This window comes from Gordionus sp. m RMFG-2023, chromosome 1 (genome assembly GCF_954871325.1).
Source record: "Gordionus sp. m RMFG-2023 chromosome 1, tfGorSpeb1-WG-v2, whole genome shotgun sequence".
Lineage (NCBI taxonomy): Eukaryota > Metazoa > Nematomorpha > Gordioida > Chordodea > Parachordodidae > Gordionus > Gordionus sp. m RMFG-2023.
Window position 1 is genome coordinate 31,680,754 of NC_088775.1, and position 20,360 is coordinate 31,701,113.

Here is a 20,360-nt window from a genome sequence, read left to right on the forward strand (position 1 = left end):
ATGAGTCTGAATTCAGGGTAAGATTTTTATAGAAAGAACTTAAAAACCATATGAATATTATTTAGTAATATTATACAATTAACATCCTATAAATTTAATGTTAAGATTTTATTCTGGTTAAAATGGATTACAATCTATATTTTAACCCATTTACATCAAAGACCTTTAAAAATAACGATTATAAAATTGTCACTTTTCAATGGTATATCTTCATGAAATTTTAATTTAGAATGTTTATAATCTATATTTTAATCCATTTGCAACAAAAATATTCAAAAAAACCTTATTAACAACGATTATGACAATTGTAACTTATCCATGTCTTGACTGAAATTTTATTTTAACATGTAAGCAATTTATATTTTTGCTCATTTGCGTCTAAAAAATTCAAATAATTTTAAAAATAACGATTATGACAATTGTCACCTTTCTATGGTGCATCCTCATGAAATTTTAATTTAACATGTTTACAATCTATATTTTTACTCATTTGCGTCAAAAAAAATCAAAAAAGTTTAAAAATAACGATTATGACAATTGTCACTTATCTAGGGTACATTTTCACTGAAATTTTATTTAAACATGTTTGCAATACTTATTTTAGCCCATTTACGTCAAAAAAATTCAAAAAGTTATAAAATAACAATTGTCACTTTTCTATAGTACATCTTCATGAAATTTTAATTTAACATGTTTACAATCTATATTTTTACCCATTTGCGTCAAAAAAATTCCAAAAACTTTAAAAATAACGATTATGACAATTTTTCACTTATCTAAGGTACATTTTCACTGAAATTTTATTTTAACATGTTAGCAATACTTATTTTAGCCCATTTACGTCGAAAAAATTAAAAAAAGTTATAAAATAACGATAATGACAATTGTCACTTTTTTATGGTATATCTTCATGAAATTATAATTTAACATGTTTACAATCTATATTTTTACCCATTTGCGTCAAAAAAATTTCAAAAAGTTTAAAAATAATGATTATGATAATTGTCACTTATCTAGTGTACATCTTCACTGAAGTTTTATTTAAACATACTAGCAATACTTATTTTAAAGCATTTTGATCAAAAAAGTTTAAAAAACTTAAAAATAACGATTATGACAATTGTCACTTTTAAATGGTAGATCTTCATGCAATTTTAATTTAGCATGTTTACAAACTATACTTTTACCAATTTACAACAAAAGAACGATTATGACAATTGTGACTTATCTAGGGTATATCTTCACTGAAGTTTTATTAAAATATGCTATCAATACTTATTTTGGCCCATTTACGTCAAAAAAATTTAAAAAAGTTATAAAATAACGATTATGACAATTGTCACTTTTTTATGGTACATCTTCATGAAATTCTAATTTAACATGTTTACAATCTATATTTTTACCCATTTGCGTTAAAAAAATACAAAAAACTTTAAATAACGATTTTGACAATTGTCACTTATCTAGGGTACATCTTCATTGAAGTTTTATTTAAATATGTTATCAATACTTATTTTGGCCTATTTACGTAAAAAAAAGTTTAAAAATAATGATTATGATAATTGTCACTGTGCATCTTCACTGAAGTTTTATTTAAACATAATAGCAATATTTATTCTAACCCATTTTGGTCAAAAAAATTCAAAAAACTTTAAAAATAACGATTATGACAATTTTCACTTTTCAATGGTACATCTTCATGAAATTTTAATTTAGCATGTTTACAATGGATACTTTTACCCATTTACAACAAAAGAATTTAAAATAAACAACGATTATGACAATTGTAACGTATCTATGGTACATCTTCACTGAAATTTTATTTAAACATGTTAGCAATACTTATTTTAGCCCATTTACGTCAAAAAAATTATAAAATAACGATTATGACAATTGTCACTTTTCTATGGTACATCTTCATGAAATTTTAATTTAACATGTTTACAATCTATATTTTTACCCATTTAAGTTAAAAAAAATTAAAAAGTTTAAAAATAATGATTATGATAATTGTCAATTATCTAGGGTACATCTTCACTGAAGTTTTATTTAAACATACTAGCAATACTTATTTTAACGCATTTTGGTCAAAAAAATTTCAAAAACTTTAAAAATAACGATTATGACAATTGTCTGTCACTTTTCAATGGTAGATCTTCATGAAATTTTAATTTAGCATGTTTACAATCTAAATGATATTTTTACCCTTTTGAGTCAAAAAATTTCAAAAATCTTAAAAATAACGAATATGACAATTGTCACATTAAAATATTATCCTTAAAAAGATCATAAAATAAAATAAATAAGTTAAATATAAATATTTAAAAAAAATTATTTAGCCACCTCTTTTAATATACTTAAGAAATAGATAATTTTACAAAAATGATAAAAAAAACTATAAAAGATTTCACCTAAAAATTTATTTATTTATAATAAATTTCACAAAAGAACTCCTTAAAAAAGATATATTTACAAAGAAGATTTAAAATTTTTATCATAATATGAAAAAATTTTTCGAACTTCAAGAAATAATTTTTACTTAAAATCTTGGGCGTGAAAATCACTAATAAATTGTAACAAAAATAATATTACAATAGTAGCATTTCATTTTTTATTAAAAAACATCAAATAATAAATAATATGTTGTTTTCTTTTAAATAAATGCATTCGCAATATATTTATTGTTTCGCGGTAATGCGCTCGCGATAATGACTTCGCGCAAACATATTCGCTGTAAAGTGTTCGCGTAAAATGTTTCGCTAAAATGTATTCGCTCTAATAAATTCGCGACAATGGCTTCGCTATAAATGTTTCGCGGAGATAAATTCGCAGAATTGGTTTCGCGATTTTACCTTCGCTATAAAAACTTTTCGCGATAAAAGTTTCGCTGAATTGACCTGATACGTTTTTTTTCCCTTCCTAAAATTTTGACCCCCCCCCCCCTTATTCCTTTATCCGTGTATTTATCTTTTTATTTTTTCTCTCATCCAAAGTTATATCAAGATAAAATGCTAGTTGCCATGTGTGATTAAAAATAATTTCACCCGCTTGCCTTAATTCTGGAAAATTCCTCCTCCCTTCTCTCCCAAATCCTTTTACTAGATCTCCACACTCGTGTCCCAGTCATGATTGTTGTTCCTCAAGCTCTGTTGATTTATTTCACATACGTCGCTATTTCTATCACGGATTCCTATAGCAGCCCGAGAATCGGTTTCCCGTCACCTATAAATAATTTGAATTAGGATTTCTCTTCAACACCCTTATGGTTAGACCTAATTAGTTTTTGCTTTCGGTTCTAGTTAAACCCAAAAATAAAATAAATAATTTATCTGCCTCAATTAAGGAGAGATTGTCCAATTTTGAAAATACCATTATTGATGAATTTACTTTATCTAACTCCGCTATAAATTGATCTCTGAAAAATTAAACCTTGGAGATATTAACTGTGCTGCCCGAATTTTGACTTCTGATGATACTATTATTTCCTTATCAACGCTACTATTTTTCAACAACTTCTTCGAAACATTGGCGCCCCCTTTTAACATTCTCCCGCATGGCTTTTCTCCTATTCCCTTTACCTGTGATGAAGTTCCTATGTGCCTGATGTCCTTTAAAAAAGTGACGACAAGTGGTTTAGACGGGTTCAGACCAGGTTTTTTTTGCTGATTTTATCCAATGCTTTGATAATGGTTTTATTATCCCTTTACTAAAATCATTAACCGATCTTTGCAATAATATCCTTAAACGCGAAGTTCCTCTTTGTATATGCCCTATTCTTTTTGGTGCACGTCTTGTTTCTTTAACCAAGCTGGATGGTCGTATTAGACCCATAGTCATAGGGCCATTTTTTCGTCGATTGGTAGCCAAGGTTATAGTAAATAGGATCCGGTCTAAGGCCAATTCCCTTCTATTTCCTTCACAGTTATGTTTTGGAATTAGAGTTGAGTGCGAAGTGGCATCACATGTAGCGTGTATTCTTATAAATATACACTGAGGTGGAAAAGGTTTTCTGCAAGTTAAACTTCAGAAATGCCTTCAACAGCATTCATAGGAGCTCATTTTTACCTTCTTTCTTAAATTTCTCCAAATATTGGAATTTCCTTAATTTCTATTATGGGTTTCCCTAATCGTACTCAAATTAGGGGAATTTTCCATATCGTCTGAAGAGGGGATTCAGCAAGGTGATTCATTAGGTCTCTTGCTCTTTACTATTGATATTTAGGATTTGATCAAAAATTTAAAGCCTAAAGCCTGATTTAAAATTAGACTTAATTTATATTTCGACGTGGCTCTTTTAGCGGATCCTTATTCAATGTTATGTCGGCCACCGAGTACGTTGAAATAGAAGCTTAGAAAATTGGTCTTTCCTTAAATATGAAAAATATGTGAAATATCTTCCCTCAACAATAATGATTTTATCTCTCCCTCAGATTTTAAAATTATTCCGCACGAGGAATTCTGTCTGTTAGATTCTCCTATCGGCTTTTCAACTTCCCTTTGTCAAAATTTTTTGACAATTTGATACAATCTCTTTTTAATTCGCTATAAAATCTTCCTCATCCAAGCATCAATTTTTTTTCTTCGCCAAAAAATGTTTTTTCTTACCTAAATTCTTGCACATCTTTAAATATTGCTCGGCTTTCCAATATAATACCCTCCTTAAGTCCTTCGAATTAAAATTTAAACATTTTTAGTCTTAAGTTTTCTGATTTTAATTGGTCATTTGCCTTTTTGCCTGCTTACCAGGGAGGACTTGGATTTTTATCCCCAAATTTAATGGCAATTGCTTGTTTTCTTTCTTCGCGGATACCATTTAACTACTCTATTTCCTGGCTCATCGAGTTGAACGATCCATTTTTAACTTCAGCCAAACAATCTTAGCTTACTCTAGTTCTCCAGGATCCGAGCACCCCGTTTCCAGCCTTTTAAAGAGTTTTCTAGTTCCCATGCTTCAATGTGCATTTGAAAAACTTTGTGTCCCAATCTAACTACCCTTAAATTTCTCAGAAACGCAAAAAAAAATCCTAACGGCCATGAATGGGTAGAAGCGATCCCGAGTGGAAAAAAAGGAAATGTTACTCACAAACGATGAGTTTCAAATTGCCATTGACCATAGGCTAATTGTCTTATCCCGTCTGTTGACATCTGTGCTGCCTGCAATAAGCAAGTTGATCCATTTTCTAGACATTGTTTCTCTTGTCTTAAAGTCAGTGGCCGTTTTTTGCGACATGACAATCTAAATAGATTGATCGGCAAATCTTTGATTTCGGCCGGTTCCCCCAATAGCCTGAAGCCTTTAGGTCTCCTAAATGAGGATGGTATGGGTCCCTATAGCATGTCTTTAACATCTTAGCTCGGCGGCAAAAGACTTGTGGATGTATCTGACCTCATTTCTCGCTAATGGAAACGGTGACCTCTTGGGACTATAATAAATCAAAGGTCCCTAAATTCGTTTATTTTTATCCCTCTAATTTTTAGTATTTTGGGAAACCCCGGACCCCAATCCCTAAAGTTTTTAAATCAATTGGGTAAAAAAGTTTCAATCAAACCAAAAATTCAATTTGAAATCCTAAAAGGGAATTACAAATTTTTCTTCGAAACACTCTTTTTTCCCTCTTAATTCAACACACATTTCTTTTCTATTGATTGCTAAATTATATATTTTTTTATACAAAAATATTTCCTTGATAATAAATATACCGATTTTTATAATTTTTAATAATATTTTAAACTTATATGTTAAAATGGAATATCTTTATCATAGTTTTTATACATATCACTTATTTTATAATTATATTTTATTGAATTCTTTTAAATCTCTTTTATTGTTAGCTTTAAATTTAAATATTCAGCAATGGTTGGATAATTTAATAATGTTTCTCTAATTTATTCAAAATAAGAAAATTTATGGTAAATATCTCCCACCTCCAGATTTTTTAAATTCATATTCATTTTATAATTGTAATTTTCAATCAGGCTAAAAAGGAAGAATAGGAAGGGAATATAACATTCATATATTTCTGCTCAAAGGTTAGGCTTATATTTTATTAATGACGCTACCATCGGCCCTAGCCAGAACTCTCGGCTAACGTTAACCTTGGCGAGCTAAACCGAGTAAGGCCTTACTATATTCTATTTATAAAACAGATTAATCAACTAAATGCTTTAAAGAAAATACTAATAAATAATAGTATTAGGTTATAGGTAGTTTATTTAAATTTCACTCATATTGAATAGATGGCAATAAATTAGAAAACTAATTTTATACGTATTTACAATGTTGTTAGGTCTAAGTTTGAATGGTGTGCGATAGAGCTCTACAAATGTTTTAATTTACCTTTTAGTTCAAGAAATGAAAATAGTGAGTTGGCGCCTTTCTATATAAATAAAACTAATAACCAGGCGTGTACGCAGGAATTTGGTCTGGGGGGGGATAATTAAATTTTTTAAGAAATATTATTGTTATTTAAAAATATTAAGCATAAATTTATTAAGACTAATATCTTTTCTAATACACAATTATAAATTAATGTGAATTACAAAAATTATATATATAAACCGGTATTGAAAAACTATAAAATAAATGTGAATTATAAAATATAAAGTGAATATAACCACGATATGAATCACTTAAATGACCCAAAATTGAAATTATAAAATATAAAAAATTTAAATGTTGGAAATATAAATTAGTACACAAAAAATTAGGAATAATAGTATTTTGTATGTTTTGAGCTAATTTTTTAATTATCTATCCTTGCTAGGCGTTAAATGCCTATGAATATTCAAAAGATCCAAATCATTCAATCCACTTTCGTTGTTTAATAGGTTTTTTCAGAGACTTGCATTTTTTAAACATACCCGAGCCGTGCCCGAAATTTTTTTTAAAAAAACACCCGGGCTCGAGCTGTATATTTTAAAACCAAATATTTGAAATCGCCATTATTAGCTATAAAAATCAAAAATTTATATAATTTATTTTCAAAAAAACCGGGCCGGGCCTAAATTTTTTTTTAAAGAAAGCCGAGCCGAGTCTGAAATTTTTTTTAAAAAAACCGGGCCGAAAAAATTTTTTTAAAAAAATTCGGGCCGTGCCCTTCAAATGGTATTTCTGCAGGGTTCTGTTATTCTTCTTAAAAAAGAGAATTAGTTTACTAATGGGAAGAGTTGCTAATATATATAAACCCTTTTAAAACATTGGGAATATAATTTAAATGTGTTTGAAATGTAAAGCATCCATTGCATTTTTTGGGACTATATCAACCATAGTTAATTTTATAGTTATTCAGCTAATAAGGCATCATAAGATACTTTATCTTCATGATAAAAATCTAACAAATATTTTTTTTTCTATCAACATCTGAAAAAGGTTGGTAAGGCTTTTGTGGAAGTAATATCTGCAGATTGGTAAGTGCTGCATGATGAATTAAAAACCATTCATCATTTATGTTATAAATTTATCTAAAAGAGGAGACATTTGTTTTATAATACTCTTCTACTGATCCTATTAATATTTTGACGATGAGCTTGCTTATCGAGGGGGGGCAATATTAAACACGTATAACTCTGCTTTTGACTCAACAAAATATGAAATTCTTCATCAACATTAGCTCTAATTTCCTTGAGTTCTAATAAAATGCTCTCCGCTATTCTCATTTTCTTAATCAAGTCAATGTCATGTTTTTGAAAAGTAATACTTAAAATAGTTGTATAATTAAATAATACATTCTAATGAGAAAAAAATTTGGAATAAGTATTGAATCCAATAATTTTCTTGCTTCTGAGGAAATATTTCTTTCAAGCCATTGTGATACTTCAGTAATAGCATTAATAATCGGCTCTTCTAACTGCTTGATGGCGGAGACTCGATCTCGTTGGAAATTTCTTTCTCCCTGTTGGACAAGGAGTTTCAGAGATAATTATTATTTGACTAGAAATTTAGATAAATAATACGCCACTAAAATTTGAAAATAATAGGTAAATATTACGCCAAGGAAAACTTTCGAAATTAATTGACAAATAACTTAGTAGATGAATGTGATAAATAAATGTAATTAAATATATATATATGAGATAGGAATAAATATTAACAAATATTTAATTAATATTAACAATAATATTTTTGAAAAATATAATCCGGCATCTGCATTTTTTGGCTTTGGAGGGGAGGGGGGGGATTTCAAATAATTAATTTTTTTTATAAAATTGTGACAGAATTTTTTTCAATTTTTATTCCACTATTATTAATGTTGTTAAATGATGGGTTTAAAACGACTTCGACTCAGGGCTGCGGTGGAAAAAATACATCAAACTCAACCCAACCAAATAGGTCGATCTGGTTGACCAAATTTTTTGACACAAGAACTGATCCGGGCATCAACTAAATATTATATTATGTTGTTTTATATATTTGTATGTTTTTATGGTATTTTCTTTCATGAAATATAAGCAGTAAAATTAAAAATTTGGATTATGTGAGGTTCTGGGCTCAAAAGTTTAAAAATATTTCGGACCGAGCTCAGGCCTAAAATTTAAAAAAAATAAACAAGTTTCCTTTATAGATATAAAAAACTTAATAATTTAGAATTTAAAAAAAAATCAATTTTACAGCAACTATTTAAATTTAAACTCTTGCAATGATTCAAACAGCCTTTTTTAAAATGGTGTAAGGAAACTAAGAATAAACCAATATACAAACTCTATAAAGAGGTTTGTTGTAAGACCAAAATAATATCATGCAAAATAAAGAAGGAAAATAATTGTTTACGTTTTCCAATATCATTTCTTCATCGTCCACTAACTCTTTTCCTGCGTCATAATCGATATCGTCTTCGTGATCTATGATGCGCCAGATTTTGATGGTTCGGTCTGTCGAACCGCTAACTACCGTTATAATTCTCTGCCTATCTGGACCGACAGAAACCGCCATCTCCGAGCTCCAAACTCCACCTGTGTGGCCTGTTAAAGTAGCCAAGCAACGCCCTTCCTTGTAAAGAGGATGAGGAGCCGACGGTGTCAGGTTCAAATTGGCGGGATGGATTGATGGGGTGAAGCCTAGATGAGGGGAAGGAGCAGAAGGGTTATTGTCGGAAAGCGAGGGAAAGGAAGTAGGGGTGGGGCCGCGGGGATAAGAAACAGACCAGACGCGCAAGGTGTTGTCATCGGACCCACTAACAACATAACGGCCGTCGAATTGAAGGCAAGTTATCACGTGATCGTCATGACCTTTCAAGACCTGTGCAATGTTGTTTGAAAATAATTATATTTTGGATGGCTAGAAAATATTTTAAGATAATTGATCAATATACTTGTTAGAATTTAGGAGAGTTGCTGGTTGGCCTATTGGTGTGTTCTCAAATTTTGCAATTCGAGATTATCAAAGTTATGACTCAAACGATAAACAAACTGGAAACGTTAATTTTTTTAGATCTTAAGACAAATAGGATAGCATTTAATTTAACATATTATTATAAAATGGATTGAGTTAATTAGTATAACTCCAACAAAAATTTAAGCGGTGGTTTGAGTTCTCCAATTCCAATAACCAAAAATAATCGTTGGACTCGGTCTCAAGAATAAATTTGAATTTTTTTTTATAGAGTCCCACAAATAGAAGCCCAATAGAACACACTATAAGAAATATTTTAAAATATCGACCTCTATTTTTTTGAATATCGGGTTGGGCTTAAAAAATATTTCATAATAATTTCGCTAGGGTCTGAAATATGTTTGTAAATTGTAAATATCGTATTCCCCTACCCCAGTATTAGAGAATATTTCTTAATCATTGTAAATATAAAAATAAGTATAGAATTTAAAAATTAGGAGACCCTTACTTTGACGCGCGTAATGGGTCGCTTACGCCAATTGACTTCTATTTTTTTGTCACGAATGTATACGTTTTTCCAATGTGTGTCAACCATTTCACTAACTAATAATTAAAAAAAAAATTTTGAGAAGAAAATTATTAAATAAATATTAGAAAAATATTAGGTGTAGGTCAATGTAGACGTCTTAGAAACCTAAAAATATGGCTTATGTTGTGAATTTGACCAGTTATTTTTTCTATAAGTTAATCTATAAAACAGTTTTGTGATTGATGTCCAATATTTTGGGAGAGCTTGTTAAGTAATGTCTCTAAGAAGGAGTTTACCTTGGGTTGGTAGGTTAAAAAGGTTCAATAATTAGACATTTAACCATGGGTAGGTGGGCTGAACAAGTTTTAAAATAATAGACGGCGGGTAACTTTTTTAAAACAAGGAAGGGTTAACCTCGCTTATTGAAGACCTCTAATAAGAGGCAAGAAAAACATTACTATGATCGTCACACAAAAGATTGATCTAATAGTAGCTTAAATCATATAAATATAAATATCACGGTAAATCATTAATACCATCTGTCCCCACACATTTTTCTTTGTAGCCATTCATAGTGACAGAGCGGTAGGAAGAATTCGAAAAATTGGAAGATATTGGCAAATTGACGTTCGAAGATATGTTTAACTCACGGCATTTTTCCCGCCAAAGTAAATTATCGTGCGCCAACACTCGCCATTTACGGCATGTAGCTGCGGATCTGAGAAGGTCATCAGCCGATAGATAAGATAAAACGTAAAGCGCCAACTTGCGAGAAAGAAGATATATATCAATTTTTTAAAATTGTTATAAAGGTTCTAATTGTTCTATTTATGTTGTTAAATTTTTATCCATAAATTTTTTATTAAAATAGTCTGTTCTTTGGATTATAATGAAATTTGCACGACTATGTTCGAAATTATTCATAAAGATTGCTATTACATTATAATTTTAAAATTTATTATAGTTATTGATGTGTATTAAATTGTTGTTTTTTGTTATTTTTTGTAAAATGTTTATTTTTATTATTATTATATATTTTGAGATTTAATTTGAGATTAATTTGAATAATAATGGCTGATTTTTGATTTTTTACATTACAAAATAAAAGAATAAGAAAAACTCGTTTACTATTAAAATACATTACATAAATGGCGCAGTCTATAAAAAGTCTAACGGATTCAAACCTGTGTTACAAAGATTGGTACAACTTATTTCAAGAATTTAAAAACACACCAAGTTTAACATCATCACAAGAAAAATCTGTGTTATTAACAACAATAGGGTGTGATACGTACAAAATACTAGTAAATTTATGTGCACCTGATAGTCCGGGAAACAAAGAGGTATTAGAAATACATAATATTTTAATCAAGCATTTTCATCCTAAACCTAATATAGAAAGATATAATTTTTATCAATATAATCAACAAAATTATGAAAAACTAATAGACTATATACAAAATCTAAGAAAATTAGCAACGACGTGATTTTGGGGAATATTTAAATACTGCATTAAGTGATAAATTTATATTCGGAATAAAAAAATCCAAAAATTTTACAAAGATCCGAAGACGATATAGACATAAATAAAGCTATTCAGATAGCTACTGCAGTAGAAACAGCAATAAAAAAAAAAAAAGATGAAACTAAAATCGATCATTTAGAAGAGGAACATAATGATAATATAAATAAAATTAAAAAAGTTAATAATGATAAACAAACAAAATCATATAATACTAATGATAATGATAAACAATCAAAATCATATAATAATTATAATGCGAGCTACAAAAAACCAAATCCATGCCACTCCTGGAAATTTGTTTTTTCAAGAATGCCACTTGTTATAAATGCAACAAAATTGGACACATTGCTCGAGTCTGTAGAAAAGAAATAGTGAATTTTATTAATAATAAAACAAACGAATATAATCCAGAATTTTGGGTGGATGTCAAAATAAACAACAGCGATATAAGAATGGAATTGGATACTGGAGCTGGAATCATAACGAAATAGATTGGAAAAATAAACTTAATCATCCTGAATTAACAAATTGCATGCTAAAACTTAAAAGTTATACAGGAACCAATATACCACTATTAGGTCAAACTGTAGTAAAAGTACAATATAAAGGGCGAACATTAGAACTACCTCTCATAATTACAAAAGGATATACCAAAAATCTAATTGGAAGAAATTGGATAATTAAATTTCCCAAAATGACTGAATTACCTGAAAGGACCATACAAATAAATAATATTAATATACAAAATGAATTTCCTCAATTATTTACCAGAATTAGGCTGCTTGAGAGATTATAAGGCACAAATATATATGAAAAACGAGAAACCAATTTTCTGTAAATCACGTCCCGTACCATACGCATTAAAAGATAAAGTTGAAGAAGATTTAAATAGATTGCAAAAAATAGGAGTACTAGAGAAAATTGATATTCAGTTAATGCATCACCCATAGTAATTGTTCAAAAGAAAGATAAAACATTAAGAATTTGCGATTTTAAAAGAACTATAAATCAAAATATTAATATTATATCCAATACCAAGAATCCAAGATTTATTAGCCAATTTGCAATATGGAGAGGAATTTTCAATATTGGATCTCTCAGATGCCTATTTCCAAATTAAAGTGGAGGAAGAGTCTCAAAAATATCTTGTAATCAATACGCATAGAGGATTATTTAAATATAGACTACCTTTTAATATATCGTCTTCTCCAGCAATATTTCAACGAGCCATCGAGAATTTATTAAAGGGTTTTGAAGGAGTAGCTTGTTATTTAGATGATATTATAATAACCGGGAAAAATAGAGAGAAACACGAAACAAATTTAAAAAAGGTACTAAAATGTCTAGATGAAAATGGAATCAAGCTAAAAATAGAAAAATGTAAATTTTTCAAACAAAATGTCGAATACTTAGGACACAATATTTCAAAAAATGGAATTACAACTACCGAAAAAATACCGAGGCAGTAAAAAATGCACCAGAACCAACAAATTTGAAACAATTACAGTCATTTCTAAGATCAGCAACATACTATTCTAAATTTATTTCGAATTTTGCAGCCAAAGCCAAACCATTATACAAATTATTAGAAAAAGCAGTTGTTTGGAAATGGACTAATGAATGCAAAGATACGTATAAAAAAATAAAGCAAGAAATAAGTAGTACTCCAATATTACAACATTATGATCCAAAATTACCCATTATATTAGCAACTGATGCATCATTTATAGGAATTGGGGCAGTAATATCACATATAGAAGGGGGTAAGGAGAGACCAATTGCATTCGTCTCAAGAACACTAAATGCAGCTGAAAAAAATTATAGCGAAATTGAAAGAGAAGCACTTCATATTCAAGGTTACAAAATTCAAAGAATTTATATATGGAAAAAAATTCACATTACAAACAGATCACAAGCCATTAATGGTTTTATTTTATCCAAGAAAAGATATACCCACAACATCAACTGCCCGAATACAAAGGTGGGCTTTATTATTAGCCGGTTATCAATATGAAATAGAAGTCAAAAGTAGTAGACAAATAACAAATGCTGACATGCTATCTATATTACCCCTAAAGGGAACTTCAATATCAAAAGAAGAAGCGCTAGATCAAATACAGATGGGAGAAACACCTTTAAATGCAAGCGAAATTGAAAGAGAAACAATGCGAGATGATATACTTTCTAAAGTATACAGATATACAATAGATGGATGGCCAATAAAGTATGATGCATGTTTAAAGGAGTATAGCCAAAGGAGAGAGGAAATTACAACTGAGAGAGGTTGATTATTATGGAGAACGAAAATGATAATACCACAACAATACCGAAACAACGTGTTGGACATGATACATCAAGGACATATCGGAATGGTAAAAATGAAGATGAGAGCACGACAATACGCGTGGTGGCCTAATATAAACCAAGATATAGAAACCTGGGTCAAAAAATGTAGAGAATGCCAGGAACAACACGATATGCCTCAAATGACAGAAACTCAAAATTGGCCAAAACCACCAAAAGCATGGACCGATTACATATTTATTATGCTGGACCATTTCAAAATCATTATTGGTTGGTAGTGATAGATGCTAGCAGTCGCTGGCCAGAAATAGTTATCATGACTAGCACTACGACCGAAAGCACGATAAAAAAATTAAGAAATATTTTTGCAAGATTCGGATTTCCCAAAATAATCGTTTCTGATAACGGACCCCAATTTAGCAGCAAAGATTTCAATGATTTTTGTGAAAAAAAACGGAATACAATTATTGCACGAAAGTCCTTACCATCCTCAGACAAACGGCATGGCCGAACGTTTAGTTCGAACTTTTAGAAAAGAAACGAGAGGGATTTGGGTCATTCCACGTCAAATCGACCAAAAAAACGCGATTTTCGGACGACCATCTTTAAAATAAACGAAACTTGGCATGATAGTTATTTATTTTGTATATTTTAGTAAATTCTAAATTTTAGAGTGCTAACTTAACCAAATCCAAAGATATACGCCTTCAAAGTAGAGAATCGCATAATGCGTGATTTCTTAAATCTTGTTTTTCTTAAAAAATAGTTAAGATAAAATTACAAATAATATATCATTTTATAGCCCTTAAAATTTTACATTGGAAAATATTAAAAAAAAATTAAAAAATTTTAAGTGTTTTTGTATTTCCGGTAAAAATAAAAATTAAACATTCCTGGGAAGGGATATTTTTTTGGTGTTGATACTCTCTAAAAATGTTTATTACCTTTATATTAAACTATTTAATGAAAAATTTCGATAGCCATTTTTGTTTTTTTAAATTTATTAAAATTTTTATTATTTTTATAAATAAAAAAGGATAAAATAGATGGCGTTATATTAATTTTAATAATAATATAAGGAATGACGTAACATAGGTGGATTTTTTTCTAAAAAAATTTAAAAATTCTTGAGAAGATTTTGTTATTGTTTCCAGATTACTTCTATCAACAGACACCCACTGTTTAAAGGATATATGATCTATGTCATTTTGGGCAAATACAACATCTAATTGTTTTTTAATTGAGAATGTGTCTGGACAATAGTTACAATCTCCTAAATAACAAATAGGGAGTGCGATTGCATATTGTTTGAGCTAAAATATTTTTATAGTTATGTAATGTATATTCTGGCATAGCTAATAGTTTTGCCAAATTAGCATCTACAAACATAAGCTTAAAATTTTGATTAATTACACAAACACACACACTGTGTGTTCCGCTGGCTCCAGCCAGAATTCGATTTTTTGGCCGTAAATCTGCAAATTTAGAAAATCCAACTTTAATTATCGGGTACCTCTCTTTAAATCGTTCATATAATTCTTTTAAATTGTTTAAAATTAATCTTTTTTGAGACTGCTCTCTTTTCCCCTTGATTATTATGGATTTATAGTCTTTTTTCCAGGGCATCGCGCGACTGACTTCATCAGAAGAGTAAAATTTTTCTATAATATTCACGGTTTCCTGATCAATTGTTCGCCCAGGTTTTATATTGGGAGATGACATAAATCCTTTTAATTCTATTAGTTTTTTTCATTTTCTTACCAAGTAATTCGTGGCTTTGAACTCCATCTCAATTTTTTTAAAGGTCCAAGAAGGGGGCAATATAGTAAGAAGTTGATATTTTTTTTCCTTAGAAATAATTGGATAATGATGTTTTTTATTTTGAAGAAGTTCGTCATTTTTATTATTTTGTATATCAAACTCAGGAAGGCTGCTTCTTAATATGTTTTGACTTAATGCTTTTGTTATTTTTTTAAGTTTTTCTTGCGGATATTTCTTTTCTCTTATTCTTTTCTTTTTTTTATTGGGGATTGGCCTATTTCTTCTAGCGATATATTTATTATATCCAAAGTTGAACTGGATGTGGCTAGTTCGGGCTCTTCATTTTCAGATATATCCTCAATGGATTCCATATTTATCAAATATAAGCGACATGAGTGACATAATGATTGGCCTATTGTTAATAAACCTTTGGATTTTTTAATCATCTTTGGTGTAACCTAATTTTATATTTAATAAAAATATCACGATATCAATCCAGAATCTAAAATTAAAAAGGTTTTAATCCATAATATAAATAAACTTACCTTTTGTAGATTTTTTGAAATAGACTTATGGCCTTCTCTAATGAATGGATTACTACAAAGTGATTTCATATTATTACAATTTTTTAAATTTAAAAAAAAATTTTAAGTAAAAAAAGATAATCCTTATGTTCTTTTCAATCATGATTGATAATTAAATTTCCTATTTATCGATATAAAGATTTAATAGAAAGAAAGGAATGAAAAATAAAATAAGATGATAAAATCTTTAATTTCAAATAATAACGATAGATCCAGAAGTGTGAAATATATAAAAATTACGGCCTCAAGAATTTCTATTTAAGCGCAAAATGATTGCGATAAATAGATATATTTTTATAATAGCTTGAATATAATTTTAAAGTATCTTTATATGGGCCGCTTCCTCATTTATTGGCCCAGGACATCATACTGGTTATACTTAATCGATTTTTTTGATTTTAATATATAAAATATATTATTATTAAATATAATATATTATTAATAAATTTAGTATAACGCCATCTATATTATCCTTTTTTATTAACAAAAATAATAAAAATTTTAATAAAATTAAAAAAACAAAAATGGCTATCGAGATTTTTCATTAAATAGTTTAATATAAAGGTAATAAATATTTTTAGAGAGTATCAACACCAAAAAAAAATCCCTTCCCAGGAATGTTAATTTTTTATTTTTACTGGAAATACAAAAACGCTAATTTTTAAACTTTTTTTCAATATTTTCCAATGTAAAATTTTAAGGGCTATAAAGTGATATATTATTTGTAATTCTATCTTAAGTATTTTTTAAGAAAAACAAGATATAAGAAATCACGCATTACGCGATTCTCTACTTTGAAGGCGTATATCTTTGGATCTGATTGAGCTGGGGCTCTAAAATTTGGATTTTATTATCATTTACAACATAAATAACTAACATGCCATTTCATTCATTTTTGAGATGGTCGGCCGAATCACTGGTCGTTTTGTCATGGAATTACCCATTTAGAAACCAGCCTAGCTATTTTTCTCTACAATTACAGAAATACACCAGAAACAGAAACTGAACAAAGTCCCGCTGAAATACTACTAAAATTTAAACCTATTGTTAGATCAAATTTTCGAACGGGGAAACAAAAAGGAGAAGTTTGAATACCACAATAAAAAATTTCAGATAAATGAAAAAGTTTGGTGGCGCCTTTACAATAATAAAGAAAAAAAATGGGAAGAAGCCATTATTAAAGGCATACTCGGATCACAACGTTATGAAGTAAGTATAGCGGGTAATACGATTATACGTCATACGGACCAATTAAGGAAAAGAACCGAAAATGTATTAATTGAAGAATACGAATTGGAGAGAGTACTGAAGTAGAAGAGAAAACCGAAGAGATAGTAAACAAAGAGGATGTAATAAAAAATAAAGATGAAATGAATTCAAAGGAGAGGGAGGAAGAAACAAGTCAAGATCGATATCCCAAAAGGATACGATCGAAACCAGATCGACTGGGGATAAATGATGTGTATTAAATTGTTGTTTTTTGTTATTTTTTGTAAAATATTTATTTTTATTATTATTATATATTTTGAGATTAATTTGAATAATAAAGGCTGATTTTTGATTTTTTACATTACAAAATAAAAGAATAAGAAAAACTCGTTTACTATTAAAATACATTACAGTTATCAACCGGATGTTTTATGATGCGATACAGTTGATTTGTATAGGGAAAGTTTGAAAAACCTTTGTCCTAAGAATGACCATTTTTTTACATTTAAAGCATCTCGAAATATTGTAATTACCGATTTCTCGACAATTGATCGTTAGATGTCCTTCTCGGCCACATCTCTCGCATTTTAGATTTTTATTAATTCACGTTGTCGCGACATATAATTTGGTTGACCAAAGCTATAACAAGTAAGTTTGGCACTCGTATTCGGGTTTTTTCTTATTATTTTTTGCAATTCTTCTAAAAATAAAATTTTCTTTCAATTTTTAATAGCTAATCTTAAAGCAAAATTTAAAATAATAATTACGATGAATATTAAAAAATATTAACTCATATACTAACAATATTTAATTGGCTTATATTGATTATAACGTACTATAAAAAACCTGATAAGTGACAACTTAATTATTCTCCAAAAATTAACCATAATTGAGACTAATATTACTCCCCCAAATATAATATTTATCATAAATTATAAGGTTTCTTTTTCCTTTGTCCTAATAATTAGAATTGAAGGTCTAAAAGTTTCTGACTGTTTTTATTTTATTTTTTTACTCTCTTACGCTGAATTTATATTAAACGTGTTATGTTCAAGCGTTGTTAGTAAACCTAAACGCTATCGGAATCACAGTTGATTCTTCACAGCGTTAATATTTTTTAAAATAACTAAATATTTTATATATATTTCAGAAATATAATATATCTTTTTATCAAATTCGCAATTATTTTAATCGTATTTATTTATCATTGTATCGCAACATATGTTTTTCAAATTTTATCATAGCGTTATCATCATAACTTTGATTCATAGTTACCGCAAATTCGGGCGAAGTATACAAAATATATTATTTTTGCATTTGGCTGCGAATTCGCTCTAACTGTGAATTCAGGGTCTCCATATTTATAAATTATACTTATTTATTGGCTTGATTTTGTAAATAAAGCATCGCTTGAACGTTATTCGCCCTTAGCCACCACTCTTCAGAGTACTGGTGACTGAGTTTATTTTAAGTTACTAAAAGTTTAATTAAATTTAATTGAATTATTTCATATAGTTAACTTCAGAAAATTTAAAAATAAAAATGGTCTTTTTACTTTTGATCTAACTATAAATATATAATATTTTAAAAATTATAATATATAATAATTTTAAAAATTATAACTTGCATAGTAAATTTAATCACTAATAAGGAAATTTTCAAACTTTGCTTATACATATCAACTGTATCGTAAAACATCTAATTTAGAGTAATAATAAATATAAAAAAATTATAATTTAATAGCAATCTTTATAAATAATTTTGAACACAGCTATAAAAATTTTATTATAACCCAAAAGAAGCAGATGATTTTAATAAAAAAACATTCTAACAAAAACACAACACTTACGATTCTTACATTAAAGTCTTATAAATACTTAAATTTTTGAAATAAAACTCTGTTTTTAGGTTTTGGATGGAATCAAAAAAATAAATTTATATACGTTTATATAAGTCTAATGCAGAGCCTTGTGTATTTTTTTCCATAAAATAAATCATGCAGAAATGGGTTAAAAAAACTAAGCATAATATTATCAATCAGCCTTTTATTTCTTTAATCATCTCTCTTGTCGTTAGGAGAGCAGAGGGATCTCCAACCCTCCTAAAAACTTTAGACAGCCCATCCCCCATTCCTTGATATTTTTATTTTGTTGCGAATCTTAAATATGAATTTCCTTCTTTTTTAAAAAAATTAAGCCCCTTAATGTTTAAACTGCTACCTATCCTAATGTAAGCTTTCCTTCAAATATTAAAGTAATATTTTAAAAATTCACCACATTGACTATATATTATGTTATAAAAACTTCTTTAGGTAAGAGCGATATAAAATCTCGCTGGAATAGGGGTTCTATGATATTCATCATGTGACGGATCTGGGAGGGGTGGCATAATTTGATGACCTCTTTCAATGCCAGGGATCGTTCGGCGTTGTCCCAATTCTATTGTTTTATTATTTTTTAAATGAACTGTTATTTCCCTAAGGAAACTGCGGAGAAAAAAATTATCATTTATTGAGTTTGGCTGTTTTTTGTACTTTTAAATCTGATAAGGCTAACATGATAGTTTATGACCTTTTTTAAATCAAATAGTTATCCCTTTTAAAGGAGACTGTGACTAAAAAAAGGTAAAAATAAAACTAATGTAATAGATGATTGCATTCGGATATTGACTCTCTCTACGTGATAGCAAATCTAAAAGTGATTCATGAGCATATAAATAAACCGGAAACTAATCATGATTAAGGAAGGTATAATAAAAGTATTTTAAAGGAAGAAATATTGATATTGTTACCTGAAATATTGACAACCATTTTTTGAGGTTGGGTTGAGGGTGTTCTAGGGAGGGAATTTTTTTCCAGGTGTGGTCAGAAGCGGAAAGCTGGAAGGGTTTTGACGAATGATTGGAACCGTTCGGAACTGTATAACCCGGATAAAACGGTATAGGCAAATTTTGATCTTCCCTTTTAGATCTAAATTGAGTGCGATGTTAAAAAATATATAAATTTGAATCTGTATTTGAGTCTGGAATTAGGCGATGTGTCACTTGTCTTAAGTTCTATATGTGATAATATATGATTATGTAAAAATCCAAAAAGGTATAATATTTGCCTAAGTTGGCCAG

General features: G+C 28.8%; 1 protein-coding gene across 3 annotated transcripts in view; it reads right to left on the reverse strand.

Moving 5' to 3' along the window:
- LOC135922976 (F-box/WD repeat-containing protein 7-like) overlaps nt 1-20,360 on the reverse strand; it is an 85,213-nt gene that overhangs the window by 43,023 nt on the left and 21,830 nt on the right. For all 3 annotated transcript variants that reach the window (XM_065457543.1, XM_065457544.1, XM_065457542.1), the window contains exons 4-8: nt 20,031-20,208; nt 19,544-19,678; nt 10,394-10,622; nt 9,837-9,931; nt 8,768-9,235 (exon numbers count right to left, since the gene is read on the reverse strand). In XM_065457543.1, coding sequence (XP_065313615.1) covers nt 8,768-9,235; nt 9,837-9,931; nt 10,394-10,622; nt 19,544-19,678; nt 20,031-20,208 — 1,105 coding nt within the window. The remainder of the gene's footprint in view (nt 1-8,767; nt 9,236-9,836; nt 9,932-10,393; nt 10,623-19,543; nt 19,679-20,030; nt 20,209-20,360) is intronic.